This window comes from Taeniopygia guttata, chromosome 3 (assembly GCF_048771995.1).
Source record: "Taeniopygia guttata chromosome 3, bTaeGut7.mat, whole genome shotgun sequence".
In the NCBI taxonomy this organism is placed as follows: Eukaryota; Metazoa; Chordata; class Aves; order Passeriformes; family Estrildidae; genus Taeniopygia; species Taeniopygia guttata.
The window spans coordinates 46,882,101-46,896,992 of NC_133027.1; the positions used below are offsets into that span (position 1 = coordinate 46,882,101).

The window sequence follows — 14,892 nt, forward strand, 5'->3', positions numbered from 1 at the left end:
CGGCACGGGGCCGTAGCGGCGGGAGCCCGCGGATGACAACCCGGGATTTTGCAGGGCCGAGCTCTGCGCTCCGCTGCCTTCTGTTGAAAAGGCAGCGAAGACGCTTTGTGTGGGGGAAGAAGCGGGTGGCTGGAGTTCTCCCCGGGCTGTTGAATATTTCCCCCTGCCGCCGCGCAAAGCGAAGGCAAGCGCCGGGGGAAACTTACGAGCGCTGCGCCGCGTTGCATGCTGGAGCTTGTAGTCCTACTACGGAGTCCTGAAAGGTTAAGCACATCCACAGCCAAGTGGGATGTTCTCCCATCAAATGCCTGTATATTCCGTAACAAAATTTATCCTTTAGAGTGTGTTTTCTGTTTTGATAAGCCACAACTTTAAGACGCAGCTCCACCCCACTCCTTCTGCGGGGGAAGGGACGTCTCGAGCCTTGAGGAGCTGCCAGGACCTGCCCGTCCCATCATCCCCCGCGCCAAGATGTCGGCGGCGATCGCCGCGCTCGCCTCCTACGGTGGCTCCGACTCGGAGCCTGACTCGGAGCCCGAGACCGAGGGCGGCTCCCAGCGCTCCGCCGCCGTGCTCGCCAGCCGCGATGCCGTGCTGCACCTCCGGGCGCCGCCCGCCGCGCCCCCTGCCCTGCCCGTCGATGCAGCCCCGGAAGTAGCCGTGAAGGTAGGCAGCCCCCGGGCCCGGGCCGCCCGCCTGCCCGCGTTGTGTCCGCCCCGCCGGCCTGGGACAGTGCTGGGGGCAGCCCCAGGCTGGGAGAGCGGGCCGGAAAGGGCGCGGCGCCGGGAGGGGTGCGTTGCCGTCACCTGGCCCTGCCCTGCTCTGCCTGGAGGTGTGGGGGTCGGAGCTGTGGCGGGGAGGGCGTGGGTCGGGGAGCTCCCGTGGATTCCAGCCGCGGGGGTCAAGTTTATCAAAGCGTGCTGACTCCACCTCAGAGCGTACCTCGATTCCGATTCTTTAGATACTTGTTTGCTGTTCCCTGTGTAAGGTGTTTTCCTGTGTGGCTTTTCCGGGTGATGGGGTGAAGTCGGTACTTCGTAGGGTGGCTGCAGCTGAGTCGTCTTCGAAAGGGCAGCCCGAAAGCTGATTGGTGTTTGTGTTTCATTATTGCTGGGGGAACCTTTATTTTCCAAGTTCATTCATCACATTGGCTCACTTTTGTGATACCAGAAAGGGAGTGGGGAAGGTGCTGGTTTAGCTTGGGAATTTTTTGTACAGGCAACAAATTTCCAATCAAAAGCAGGCATCTTGCCGTGATAACTGTCGTTGTTACTGTCCTGCTGTCACGTGCTCAGAAAAGTTTCTTGCCTCGTGATCAAGAGGTGGATGAACTCTTTCAGTTTTGTTGTCATTAGTTAATTCCTGTCACAATTTATCATATTTTTGTGTAGACGTTGTGTTGTGTATAGTGGCTACATTTGTTTATCTCTTAGGGGCTTGGAAATCTGGCTTCTCAAGTCACAGCATCCAGCAGGCTGTCTTGTGCACATTTGAAAAGAAATGCTGAATCTATAACATCTATAATATTTGAAACATAAACTATAAGGAATTTAGAGATTTTAGAGGAGTTAAGATTTTAGTTAGAAATAAGCCTTATTAGAGTTAATTAAAATAATAAATGAGTAGGCCTTGATGAAGTTAGGAGTTAGTAGTTAACTAATAATTGATTGCTTGTCAGCACAATGTTTAGTTAGCTGGGTTTATAATGAAGAATATAGAAACTGACAAATGGCTTTTAGGAACAAAAGACAGTTGTGGGCCTCCTCTGTTCTGAAACCAATTGAAGACAAGGAATGGGAGTTCTACCAAGAGTTCATTTGTCATATTTGCATTGAAAAGGTAGAAAGGGCCGAACAAGGAAAACTTCATTTACTTCCTCATTTTGGGACCCCTCCCCATGAAAGGGACCACCGACCCATTTCAAGGGACAAACTATGCATGCTTAATAACTTTTGGAGTGATTAGCATACAAAGCGGGGAATGGGATGTACCAAAATTATGAATATGTATTTGTATTTTGTGTATTCAATACTTGTATGGATAAAAAGACTCTGTAATCACCTGGAAGGTGCGGTGTGTATTTGGGAGCTATCCCGCACGCTGCCCGGCGTTGAATAAACATACACTTTCTAACTTTAAATTGTTAGAGAGTTTTTGTCCGTCACAGTTGGATATCAGTACTAGATCGATAGCCATATTTTTTTAATAAATCATATTTCTTGAGTGTTAGTGATAAGTGGCAAGTAGCACTGGATGTGCTTTCCACCACCCTTAAGCCTGTAGCGGCGGGTTTTCCCTTTGCCTTGCCAGCACAAAGGTTTATGTAGCTCCTCAGGACTGGCAACTACTGACAACCACAGCTTGCATTTTTGGCAGTTGAGAGTGTGAACCTGAAATGGTTGGTGTTCTCCATTGGAACTGTTTTAGCTGTTTCAGGTCCACAATTTTGGCTTGTTAGCTGTCCAAAGACTTATGTATGCTTTAAACAGGAACCTCACAGGTCCTCACTCTCTTGAATAGCAGGTTGTTAGCACATTCAGCTGACAGCATTTGGGCTACTGAAGTGTGCATATCAAATAAATCCCTAAGATGTTACTCCTACATGTATTTAATTTTACGGTTGAAATCTGCTGAGTCCTTGTTTCAAAGTACGTCATAGTTACATAAAGTCACATTTCTATGAAAATAATTATTCTGTAATTGAAAGCTGTACTAATGGTTGGTAACTGTGTTTTAAAAGTTTGAGGGGGTGGCTTTTGTTAAACCCTCTTCTTACAGTCTGCTTCTTGAAAGAGGTCTATTGCTGATCTTGATGTTAAGTTGCTCATAACACATAATGGCTATAATTATTGGCAACTCCAATCCAGTAATACTTCTACTCTCATTCTAAACTGGAAAGCCCACAGGATGAAAGTTGCATGTTTCTGTTACTGGTTTTAGCACCACTAAAATCACTTGAGCTAAGACAACAGAGGATGGAAGTTTGTGCTTGTGGTCCCTTAATGCCAAAAAAGATCTGTTGTAACTGCAGGATATTCAGAGAGGGACAGCTGGGCTGAAGAAGGGTTCTGCTTCTGTATGAGGTAATGAGAAGGCCAAAACAGACAGGTGAGGTGTAAAATATGATAGACACCTACAAAATCATTAAATGGCACAGAAAGGGAGTTAAATACTCACTGTCTCTTCCATTACAGCAGCCATAAGCTGTCTAGTAGGAGTTAGGTCCAAAGCAAGTACAGGGACACAGTTCTCTATGCAACGTATATTGTCATGACAAGAAGTACAGTGTGTTGAAGAATTTTGTTAAAAAGGAGAGTCTGGACAAGTACTTGGAAGAGATCCATTGAAGGATGAGGTGTCAATAAATACACAGATTTCCTTAAGTCCCACCAAGACCTGTTGGTGGGACTTAAGTGCTTAAGTGCAGAAGCATCATCATATACTCTGCTCTTACTCTCCCCTAGATGCCAAGTTTCCATAAGGCAGATGTTTTCTTTTGTGGGAACAGTGGACAGGTTGATCAGGATACTTTCTTTCTCCAAATACATCATCAAGCAGTAGGTAAGCATGACAGTGTTATAAATAGAGGCTGTTCAAGAAGGGGAAGGGAGCCCAGTTGCCAAACCAGGCAGTTGTCAAACCCACTTATAATTAGTTTTCCTACAGTTTCTACTTCTATGAAAAAATCACCCTAAGACTGCTGACATTCTTTCTTCACTTTTGAATTAGAAGTGTAGAAGGAAATTAAGGCAATTGCGCTTTCTGTGAAGAAATCACTTCACAGGAACCATTGGGGCTATAAGCTTTACTTTTGAGAGAACAATTATTTTTTGATCTCTATCCAGGGTAAGGCTCAGATCAGAGCAGATTTTATGATACTTCCTGACAGTATGCCCTTCAGTAGTCTTGAGGAGAGGACATTTAACTGGGTTAGAATAACTAGGCTGGCCCAGCCCAGTACAGGAGCTGGAGGATCTGTGTTGTCTTTAATGTGAGAAGGGATCAGAAGTCTCAGTTCCCTTTGAATCTAGTTTACCTTTGTCACTGTGCAGGTTTCCAGAGAAGTTTTGCATAAGGGGAGGAAATAGACTTCAGTCACTCTTCTTAATGTGTTTTTAAACCTAATCCTGTCAGCTATGGAGAGAGAAAGATACAAAGTGGCTTATGACAATTCTGTAGCCATGATTGAACCTTAGTAGACTTGGAAAGTGTTACTTGTTAGGAATGTTTGTTTTCTTTGACATGGTGAGTTTTCAAACTTTCTTTGACACAAAATATCTTGTAGGGAGTAGATGTTTAGAACTCGTCATGCTGCAAGATCCTGGGAATCTAGCCTAGTTCAACAAAACCATTTAGCATATGCTTTTATTGCTGGTTTATTTTTATTCTGTTGGAGTTAGTGAGGCAGTCACTATTAGGAATACATGAATGGGTGAATGGATAGAAAGAATAAAAGCTGATAACAGCCATGTGTTAATGTTGGAGCTTCACTGCAAGTGCTATCTATCTCTTGGTAATAAATTTGTAAGTCTTTAGAATGAGATAATGTGCATTTGACAGCCCAAGTGGTTTAGGCAAAAAATAGATAAGTGACAAACTGCTTAAGTCTCAGTGGCTCATGGGATGTGGTCTTAATTTACTACATTTTAATGTGATCGATAATTAAAACTAATTAAATGTTATGCAAAGCAGCCTGCCCTTTTTTAGCTATTTGACTAACTAGTAATGACTTTACCTGGGGAAATCGAATGTTGTAGGTTTATTATCTGAAATGTCCAGAAAAGAAAAGAAAACCCCCCAACATATAGACATCAAAACTCTCTGCTTGCATGAGATGAAGCTGGAAAATATAAGCCATATTATATTCTTTCTAAGGAACAGGGCATCCAGTGTTGCAGTATACAGTGCACCTTGATATTTTTATTTAAGGCTTCGCTTTGTTGCGTGTTACAGGGATTTTGCTGCTGTTTAATTTAAGAAATATTTTTGTTTTGTGTGCACATAAAGAAACTTCTAGCAATCTTTTTTTTGACATAATTTTTTATTACTGAACTATTTTTTATTCTATAAATTAAATCGTTTTTATAGAAAGTAACACGATTGTTTTATGGCATTTGAGTAAGGAGTTTTTTTGAAGAAAAAGAGGACTGTGGCATGTTTAAGGAACCTGTTAAGGAGGAAAGTTAATCTGATCTATTGTATTTGTAGTCTAAAATTTCCTATTTCCTGCCCTCTTTCTTATGCTTTAAAGTGGCCAATCTTTATGACTGAAGGACTGTAGGAATGTGCCTTGAAAGGAACCAGACATTTGGTGATCTCCAGAAAGTTATGATGAAGCGCCCCTTTGTCTACACTTAGCATCAAAAGCTTCTGTCTCAAGATAGATTCCTTAGGCAATGTTAATACTCAAGAGTACAGCCCTGTGCGGCATTCCTCTATAATAGTGTGATTGTGTTTTGTTAAACGAAAGGTGCAAAAGGACAGCATTTAACTATCAAAAGAGTTTTTTTACCTCATCAAATCATTCCTGAACTCTAAAGCAACCTGAAGTTGCAGGTTAGTAAACATCACATCTATTAAAAAAAAAACCCAAACAACATACCAACACAGTAAGTAGTTCGGTGAAATTACATAATTGCTTATTTTTGCCTTGTATCAGCAGTGATTCTTGCATCTCTGTGGACAGACATTCATTCAACCTGTCTACAAAACTTCAGTGGATCTATGGAGTGAACCTTTTCAGGTTTTGAATGTCCTTATTTATGCAAAGTTGTATAATCTGAATCTCCTCTGTGCTGAGTTAGATTGCTCAATTTTTCTATTCAGGTCATATTTTTTTAGGCCTTCAATGGTGGGTTGTTTTTTTTTTTTCTTTTGAACACTTTTCAGTAGCATGTGTCTTACCTGATGTGTGGTATCCAGTGTAGCCACTGTGTTTCAGCTGGGTTCTTGTTGAAGTGCTGAGAAAAGCAAAGAGGTGATACATAGACCTAAGTTTGCAGCTCCTTCCTATTATGTTTTTCAAGATAGCCATATTGAGTAAAACATAACTTCCTAAAATCTTAATTCTTTGGTTCCAAGTTATATGAGGTGTACAGCCCTTTAATGATATTATAGCATGTCATAAAGCCCATATTAATACAATTTCTGAGTTGCAGCAAACACCAGCTGCTTCTCTGCCCGTCATGCAGCTGAACTTTTCACTTTCTCCAAAGGAATACTGTATCTGTTTGAGAGGTTTTTGACCCCCCTTTTATGATTCCTGTGCCTTTGAGAGTGGAAGTGATCTAGGGTGCCCTCCTCTTTCAGCTTAACTACTGATCATTTCCCATCCCACAAAGCCACTTGTGTCACACTTGGCGCACATGGTGGATTGCTTGCCATAGACTTTTAGATAAATCATTCCTGTGACCAAAGGAAAAGCTGCAGCACAGCAGAGAGGTGATCTCTTAGATTCCTTATCTCAGTCACAGCTCTGCCAGACTGCTGCTCCTGTGATCCCTTCCCTGTCAGCTGGAGCTATGGCAAATGCATCTGGAATGCATGCAGTTAATGCTGTTGCCAGCATAAAGGGACAGTGTTGTGAGACCTGTATTACCTTTTCTTGCTTTCTGGATCCTAGAAAGATGAGTTCTACTGAAATGGTCTTCTGGCAATGCATGCACTTGTACCTAGAGATCTTCACCCTGTGCAGAGGTTGTTGATGAGTTCTTTCCTCTAATCTGGAAAAATAAAAAAATAAAGCCACAACCAAAATACACCAATGCAGATAGCTCAGCAATTGGTGAAATGAATGATGGCCTAGGTTAATATTTTTAATGTTTCTGCTACCTACTAGAGTCTTATAATGCTGTAAAAAATGGCACTTACCAGATGTTGACCAAAGGATAATTTGTCTGCTGCAATTTGAACACTTGCCATGGACTAACATTTGGCAACATGTTGTGTAAATACTTTATGTTCTTATCAAGATTTCAATTTTTAAAAATACTGAGAAAGTAGAGTAGGTAGTTGGACCACATTCAAATTATTACACAGTTTAAAGCAAAATGACATAATGGAAAGATAACAATTATGTGCTTCAGCAGCATGTTATGAGATTGTCACTGGATGCCCTAATACATGAGAACATGAATAAGACTGGAGGTCTTGAGGAGCGTAGCTCTTATAAATATAACATGTGCTTCAATTTCAAGGCTCGGTGGTTTTCACACAGAAAGAATGTGCCTGTGGTGGTCTAGGAGTGAACATATTGTGTGGCTTTCAAGTGACTCAGCACTGTTCCACCAGCAGCGAAGTAGAACCAGAATTGCTGTAATCCGCCAGCAGTGGATCAGCTTCTATGGCACAATCTGTTTCTTTTCTCAATTACCAGGCAACATATAATAGAACTTCACAGGAAAAAAAGAGGAGGAAAAATAGCAGAACTGAAAGATTCTTGGCATTTTTGCAAATCTGGGGGTTTTTTTGCATTTTCAGATTAAAGAGCAGGAAAAAAACTGTCCTAATTTAAAGTAAGCTGATCACTGTTTAAATGTCACTAACCACTGGTCAGATAAATTTTGCCTTATTATCAATTATATTAATTTTTATTTTCTCAAATTTTGCCTTTTGTGGACAAGATGTGAGGTGTAGCTAGAAAAGTGAGTTGTATGATGTGACTTCAAAAAGCTGTCTGTGGAAAATGTCCTCATGACATGGAGCAGTGAAAGCAAGTGTAAGTTTGTAGGTAACATGGGTTAGGAAGTGGTTTTGGTATGCTCCTAACTGGGGATGTGTGGGGTTTTTGCCAAGTGACAGGATCAGGCCTGCTGTGCTGTTTGCAGGCAAGTTTATGGTGTATGAAAGTCTGGGCTGTGAATGTACCAGTAGTTGTTGACATCTAAGCCCAGTGAATTGGAAGGGTGGTGTGATGAGAAAAATGAGGTCAGACCTAGAACTGGTAGTGCTGAGGGTTCAGGCAAGATCATTGCAATGGCTGGGCCTGCCTGTCAAAATAATTGATAATGTGGTGAGAGTAAAACCTTCTGGTTGGAACTAAAAATTCTACTAAGACAGTGGCCTTAGAAAAACCTTTGTGCGATTACTGATGTCATGTTTTTGTTTTCTTTTGAGTTTTTTTAACATGCTTTTATTTTCCTTTGTTGAACAGTTTCAATCAAATGTAATCAGGTAACAAGCCAAAGATCTTTAGGTACTGTTTTTGTTTTCTGTGTTCAAGAAAATCAGGTTTTAAAATCTTCTAAATCTTGTATGCGTGAGCAAATTTGTAATTGACCTGCTGTTGAACTGGGGAGAGAAAAAGCTTCTTCTAGTATTGTTAGCTATTCTCTTATGTCAGAGAATAGCTAACAATATTAAACAAGTTAAGAATGGGCCATTTTGTTCTTTTGAGATACTATGATACAAAGCAAGATAGAGTTTATTTGAGATAATTTCTGTTAATGAAGCAACTGCTAAAATCTGGTTGTCTGTTGTGCCACTTTCTTTTGTAAGTCACAAATGCTTTGGGATCCTGTTGTAGGTAAGCACTGACTAAGCAGTGATGGTAAGATAGCTTTTTCAGTATGATTACTAGGGATTTTGTCAGTATACTAGCACATTGAGTCCTTTTCAATTGCTGTTTTTCTAGAATAAAGATACAGGAAGCAATGGCAGTAATAATTCTGCAAAATAACATTCTCCTTCATTAACTGAGGTTTTGATGAGGGAAGGGGTTCTGATGTGAAAGAGCCTTCGTAAAGCTCTGAAACCGTGTCTTTTTGGGCACTGCTACCTTGTCAGCCATTTTCTTTCTTCTCTGTCTTCTATTTCAGCTTCATGTGCCCTTCTGAAATTTTCCCTGTGAGTTGCTTGAAGTTATTCTCTTGATTAATCCCTCTTTCTTGTCCCTTCTTCTATCAAGTTAAATTTTTGTCACCTTAGACTTGCAAATGTGTTTAAGTACTGAAGCTGAATTACATTTACACCTTTCAGTTTAAAAGTGTACCTTTTGGAAATAAGGGACTATTGGATTCTGTGAAAGTTATTGTTATAATGAATGTTTATATGTAATGTTGGTATGTAATTTTTTTCTTTGCAGCTGTCTTTCAGAATAATTACTTGTGATTTCTGCCTTCTACCTTTTGTAGAGTTCTAGTTTTCATACCTTAATATTAAATTCATGACCATTTTAATTGGTTCTTCTTTACAAATCTGGCTTTCAGCTGAGAAAAAATTTCCTTCAATCTTGCTGCTGGTTTTAAAATGTGTGCATGAAATCTTTAAATAAAAAGAAATACTATTTCACATGCAAAAATTTTCAAGTTTTTTGTTTTAGACAAGTTTCTCAGTGGCCACCTGACATTGGCTTTGTAATCAATATTTTTGTAGAATAGAAACTTTGGCCAAGGTGCTCTTCTCTTTCATTATGCTTGAAGTGTCAATTTGAACTACAGCCCTAATTTGGACTGAAAGAAGGTAATGTCATATATTTAAATATCTGTGTGTAAAAATGGGTTATTAATATGTCTGTTTGATTTCAGGAAGATGTGGAAACAGGAGTCCACCTTGATCCTGCTATCAAGGAAGTTCAATACAATCCCACTTATGAAACTATGTTTGCACCTGAGGTAAGAAACAATGTGGGTTTTTTTAGAGCAGAAACACCTTTGTTTTAAAGGAAAGAGGTTATATAAATTTTGTGTGACTTTCGTATAAGACAACTTCTTCGGATGCTTGCTGCATTTTGGAATATAGTTTAGGCAAACTAAAAAATACAATCTACACAACAAGTGTGTTGGTATTTTTAGTGCTTGAATTTTAATATTCTGCATAAAACTTTTCTAAGAAGATAAAATGTTTATCAGAATTATGGCTATGAAAATTAAAAATTAAGCTGGGAAAATAGCATTATAAAAATGCTGAGTTAAACAGGAACTGCACTGAAGTGGTCCTTTACTGTTTTCATGTTTTTGCTATTTATTCGTTGTGCTCATTAATTAATATTTGTATGATTTACAGATATAAGACTTTTAAGAGGGCAATTTAACATTAAAATCAAAATACTTTCAGTTTAATTATTCACATCAGTATAAGAATTTTAGTAACTTGAGCTATGCTAAATTTGTATAGTGAAAAACATTTTAAGACTGAATTTAGACTGCCTGGTACCATGTGAACCACTTTTCATTTTGTTATAACTGACAGGCTATCTGAAAGATAAAAATAGCTGTTCAAGCATTTAACTTTTTTCTGTATTTACTTCTTTGTGCAGTTTGTCTTCTCTTCAACCAGGGATTTTGCTTTCTAGGTAGAGAAATATGGCATCAGTATCAATTTTCTACATTAGTTATGCTGGATGTTTAGAAAGCCTCTTGAAGAACCACATAAAATGGCCTTTTCATAAGCGAGCTTGCAACATATCAAAGTCATGATGTGTGAACAAAAGTACTGTTTTTAACTTGCTTCAGTGCTGCTGTGTGTAAATGTTTTAGTTAGGGAGACCGACTGTAGGACAGCCTTGGGTTTTATCTTCTGGATGCTTGTACTGGTCCCATACTGAATGATGGTATGTGTTGGTTCTGTCAAGTAGGCCATATCAACCTGAGCTCTGTGCATAAAGCTCTGTGCTAGAAAGTTCAATCCTGAAATCAACTGTTCAGAACAGCTGTGTGATTACCATGTAAAATAACAGATGAAGTTTATTCAGTAGTCGCAAAGAAATTTAAAGTTGAAGTGATTTTGCGTTATAATTTTTGAAACACGGGTCTCTTTTTTTCTGTGGGGTTTTTTTTTCTGAAAAAGTAAGTGACACAAAAATAACAAATTACTAATTCTGCTCCACCTTGTTTTAACATTTTTGATGAAGTTTGGACCAGAAAATCCATTTAGGACTCAGCAAATGGCTGCACCTAGAAACATGCTTTCTGGATATGCAGAGCCAGCTCACATCAATGATTTCATGTTTGAACAACAAAGAAGAACATTTGCAACCTATGGTAAGTCCTTAACAGTGGAATTCACCTCCATCTTTATCATACCCAGGTTGGACAAATCGTGATGGTCTTGACAGAACAATTAATAGGACTGTAACTTCTGTAAACTGCTTTTTATCAGAATTAATTAAATGGGAAAAAGCTTTTGAATAAGAATCCGTATGAATAGAGATCATATGGATCATTTATTTAGGAAAATTAATTTTGCAATTCTGTTTTGAACTGTAATCCAGTCTATTATTTCCTAGCAAGCCCCTCTTAATGAATCTTTCCATTAGTTGCATCAAGTGTAGAAAACACAAATCAAAATTTCACACTTCTCACATGACTAACTGTAGATCTGTTATGCAAATAGATTCTCTCATGTGATTCTGACTCCCTCTAAACCATAATGAAGCGTTATTGAGTTGTCAGGTTCTTCAGTGGTTGCCTCTTGATACCAACGGAATGAACCAGATTTGCAGAGAATGGGAATGCATTACTAAAACAGTCTTGGCAAAGACAGACCCAAAGAACTGTCTTGGTGTTCAGAGTAATAACTGCTTTCTTATATTGAATAACATTGCCCCTTGTAAATAGTGGCACTTGAAAGATAAAACGTTTGAGTCTTGGAGAAGCTTGAGGTTCAAACAGACTTTTTATGAATTGTAAGAAAAACTTTTTTTTGTTTTAGATAGGAAAAAATATGGAAAGGCTATGGATTCTAAACATTCTTCTGCAAACACTTGAAAGAGCAAAGCTCCCATGTGTTTACATATAACAATGGTTAATTTTTTTCCTATGTGTCTTGGTAAGCTTTCATTTCTGTTTTAAGTTGGATTGCAAGTGCTTGTTCAGATGAAGTATCCTTTATATACTTGAAATTCAGTTTATTAGGCAATCTGATACTTCCTGTGTTAACTTAAAATATCACAACACTCAACTTTTTGCACAACAGATTTGCATCTTTCTTTATTCATATTTATATTCAAAATACTACTTCTTTCAAACTGTTTTGCCTCAAAAATCACCTTCCTAAACAACTATCCTTAATTTCATTAGGGCTTTATGCATGCCTGAATTCATTTACTGCATTCTGTGATGCATGAGACTGGGACTTCATTGCTAACATCTGTGGTAGCTAGGTATTACAGTGGAAGAAAATGCCTAACATCAGAGACTATCCCACACTCAATTTTCATTATGCTTGAGTTTTATTAGAAGCTTTCTTGTAAATGTTGAAAATTGAGATATATTAATTACAGAGCTTTTCTCTTTCATAGTTTTAGCTATTAGGTACTTTTCACTGAGTTGTTAGAATGTGGAATATAACCAAAATGACAATATTAAGAAATTGATATCTCATTTCATAGCATAATTTTAACTTACTTGACTATAATTTTGATATTAGAATTTGATAGACAATACAAGTAGGAGCCTTTGTTGAAGATCTGAATAGACAGATTAAATTTTGTTCTGTGAAATTAAATGTAACATTTTGTGGGTTGAAATTAAATGTAACATTTTTGTGTGTGTAAAATAGATACTGGGAAAAGTGCCTGTACGCATATAGTGTTTCATTTAGGTTTTTTTGTTTGAAAAGTTTCATTTGGAGAAAGATAAAGCTAGCAAGTCTACTCAAAACTACTTCTGTTGGTTATATCATCACTGTATAGCAACTGTCTTGAAAGCTGTATTAAAAATGTATTTTTAAACCTTGGAACACTGACAACTGTGCAGCTATCATTCAGCTTTCTAGAAATGTTCAACAGATAATGATCTGGATACAGTGACAAAGGAACTAGGAAAAGGGTGATATAGAGGCAGTTTAAACAGCAAGACCCAGCACTGAGAACCTGAAGTTCAAGCTAGAAGATGCAGTAAGTGAGCATTATATTCTGGCTCAGTAGGAGATCTGTTAAAACACCACTCCTTTAAGTTGCCAGAAAGTTATCTATTAACACTTCCAATACTCTCTTTTGCCATTTGGAAGGATGCAATAAATATCTTCTCAGAAAATACAAAGTATAGAAATGCAAGTAAAATTGGTAGGCATAAACCCAAGCCATAAATCTTTTTCAAGACTGAGTCATAACCTATTAGAAGAACAGGAGTAAACCATCTTTTAAAAGCTGCAAATCTTAAGACTTATGGTCTCTGTTACTCTGTTTAAGCACCATTGCACTAAGGCAGGAGGTCTTGAACAAATCTGCAATAGCTGGCAAGTAGATAAGCGTGACTGTAAATGAAGGACAAGGCTAATAAATGAGATCATGTATCCAAAACAGCTCAACTGTCTCAGTGTCTTTCACAAAAAAATTACATATTTATTATATATATAATTGTGAAAGCTTATACATATTCATTGAGAAACCTGTATATTAATCACAAACAAAACCCAAGTATTTTTGGCAACTAGTTTTTCTTATTTACTTCTTGTGCAGTAAAATATTTATTCTTAAAAGTACATTTTTCTTGTGATGCTTGGATAGAATCATTGAGAACATCCATGCTGTCACTGACTGTGGGTCCTTCCAGCCCTTTATTCCATTAGACAAGTGGCTAGCAATGGGTGTCTAGTGAGGAGCAGAAGAAGGAAGCAAGAAAATAGTGATACAACTGGATACTTCTTTTCAATACACAGTCTGTCAACCAAGGGCAATGCTTATATATTTATTAATTTTCAGGCAACTTGTTGGGTGTTTTCTGTTTTTTCTTTTTGACAGACTTCCAGCTGCTTCTTGAACCTGTATAATTTTCCTTTGTACAGTAACCTCTTTCAGGCAGCTCTGCAGCTTAGCAGCTCCTTATGTGAGGAAGTATCTCTGTTTCAAACTTGTGGAACTTAACAGCTTTCTAGTTTGGCTTCATACCTCTATGTCTCTTATGCTGGAAAATGAAATGAGCAATCATTTCTTACTAACCATTTCCATGTGATTTCTTATTTTATAGATCTTGGCCATAGCTTCTTCTCAGTCTCCTTTTTTTTCCCACCTGGATAGATCTGATCAATCTTCTTGTTCCTTAGTCGCAGCCTTTTCATGCCTATGGCTGTTGTAGTCTCTCTTCTGTATCTCTTCTAGTTCCAGTGTATTGCTCCTAAAATGGAGAGCAAAGCCATGCACAGCTGTTACATGTTACTCTCACAGTGAATTTGTTCTGTGAGTAACTTGTTCAAAGCTACTTGCTCCATTTTTCCCAATCATTTATCTATATGTTGAATGTCATGGGCCTGAGCATGAATCCACCAACAACTTTCCTGTGCTGTGCAAACCAACCATTTATTCTTGACAGTGTTTTAGTAACTTTTAATCAACTGACCATCAAAACACCACAGGACCTGTGGGTTTTTTAAAATGTCTTTGAGGCACCCTGTAATCAGTCTAACTTGGTTTTGTAAAGGTATCCAAGATCAACTAAGCTTTGCTCATTCACAGGATTGTCACCTCAGAAATATTCTGGAGGTTTTCTCATTGTGATTTACCTGTAGAGAAAATTGTGGTGTCTGTTCTCCTGCAATATATAATGCTCATCCAAGTGCATACTCATTTTATTTATTGTAGCTTCTATTCCTTGAATCTTCTAACCATACAAATGTCTGGTAGGTTGATCTGCAGTTCTCAATATGTCGTCTGAAACGTCTTTTGAAAGACTGCATTGTATTTGATACATTCCTTTTCTGTCATATTGAGGTGATATGAGGTGAGAGTATCTGCACTGTGATTTGACTTTAGATCTCTTGGGTGGGTGCCTCTGATCCTGGTGTTTGTTGACGCTTATTTGACTCTCTGGTTTCCTGGCATTTCATGTTGAGGTAGATATGGCGTCATGTTGCCCATGAGGAAAGCTTCCGGCACAGGAGTCTACCCAAGCTCCACCATAATCAGCATGTCTTTAATACAACCCTCACAGATGCTCTTTGCAGTTCTTGATCATC

The 14,892-nt window shown here is 38.6% G+C and overlaps 1 protein-coding gene across 1 annotated transcript in view; it reads left to right on the top strand.

The window, feature by feature from the left end:
- The first annotated feature begins 31 nt into the window (after nucleotides 1-31).
- Nucleotides 32-14,892, top strand: part of CDC40 (cell division cycle 40) — a 37,790-nt gene continuing 22,929 nt past the window's right edge. Inside the window, exons 1-3 of the mRNA XM_002194411.7 lie at nucleotides 32-666; nucleotides 9,525-9,611; nucleotides 10,850-10,979. Coding sequence (XP_002194447.1) covers nucleotides 472-666; nucleotides 9,525-9,611; nucleotides 10,850-10,979 — 412 coding nt within the window. The 5' untranslated portion in view covers nucleotides 32-471. The remainder of the gene's footprint in view (nucleotides 667-9,524; nucleotides 9,612-10,849; nucleotides 10,980-14,892) is intronic.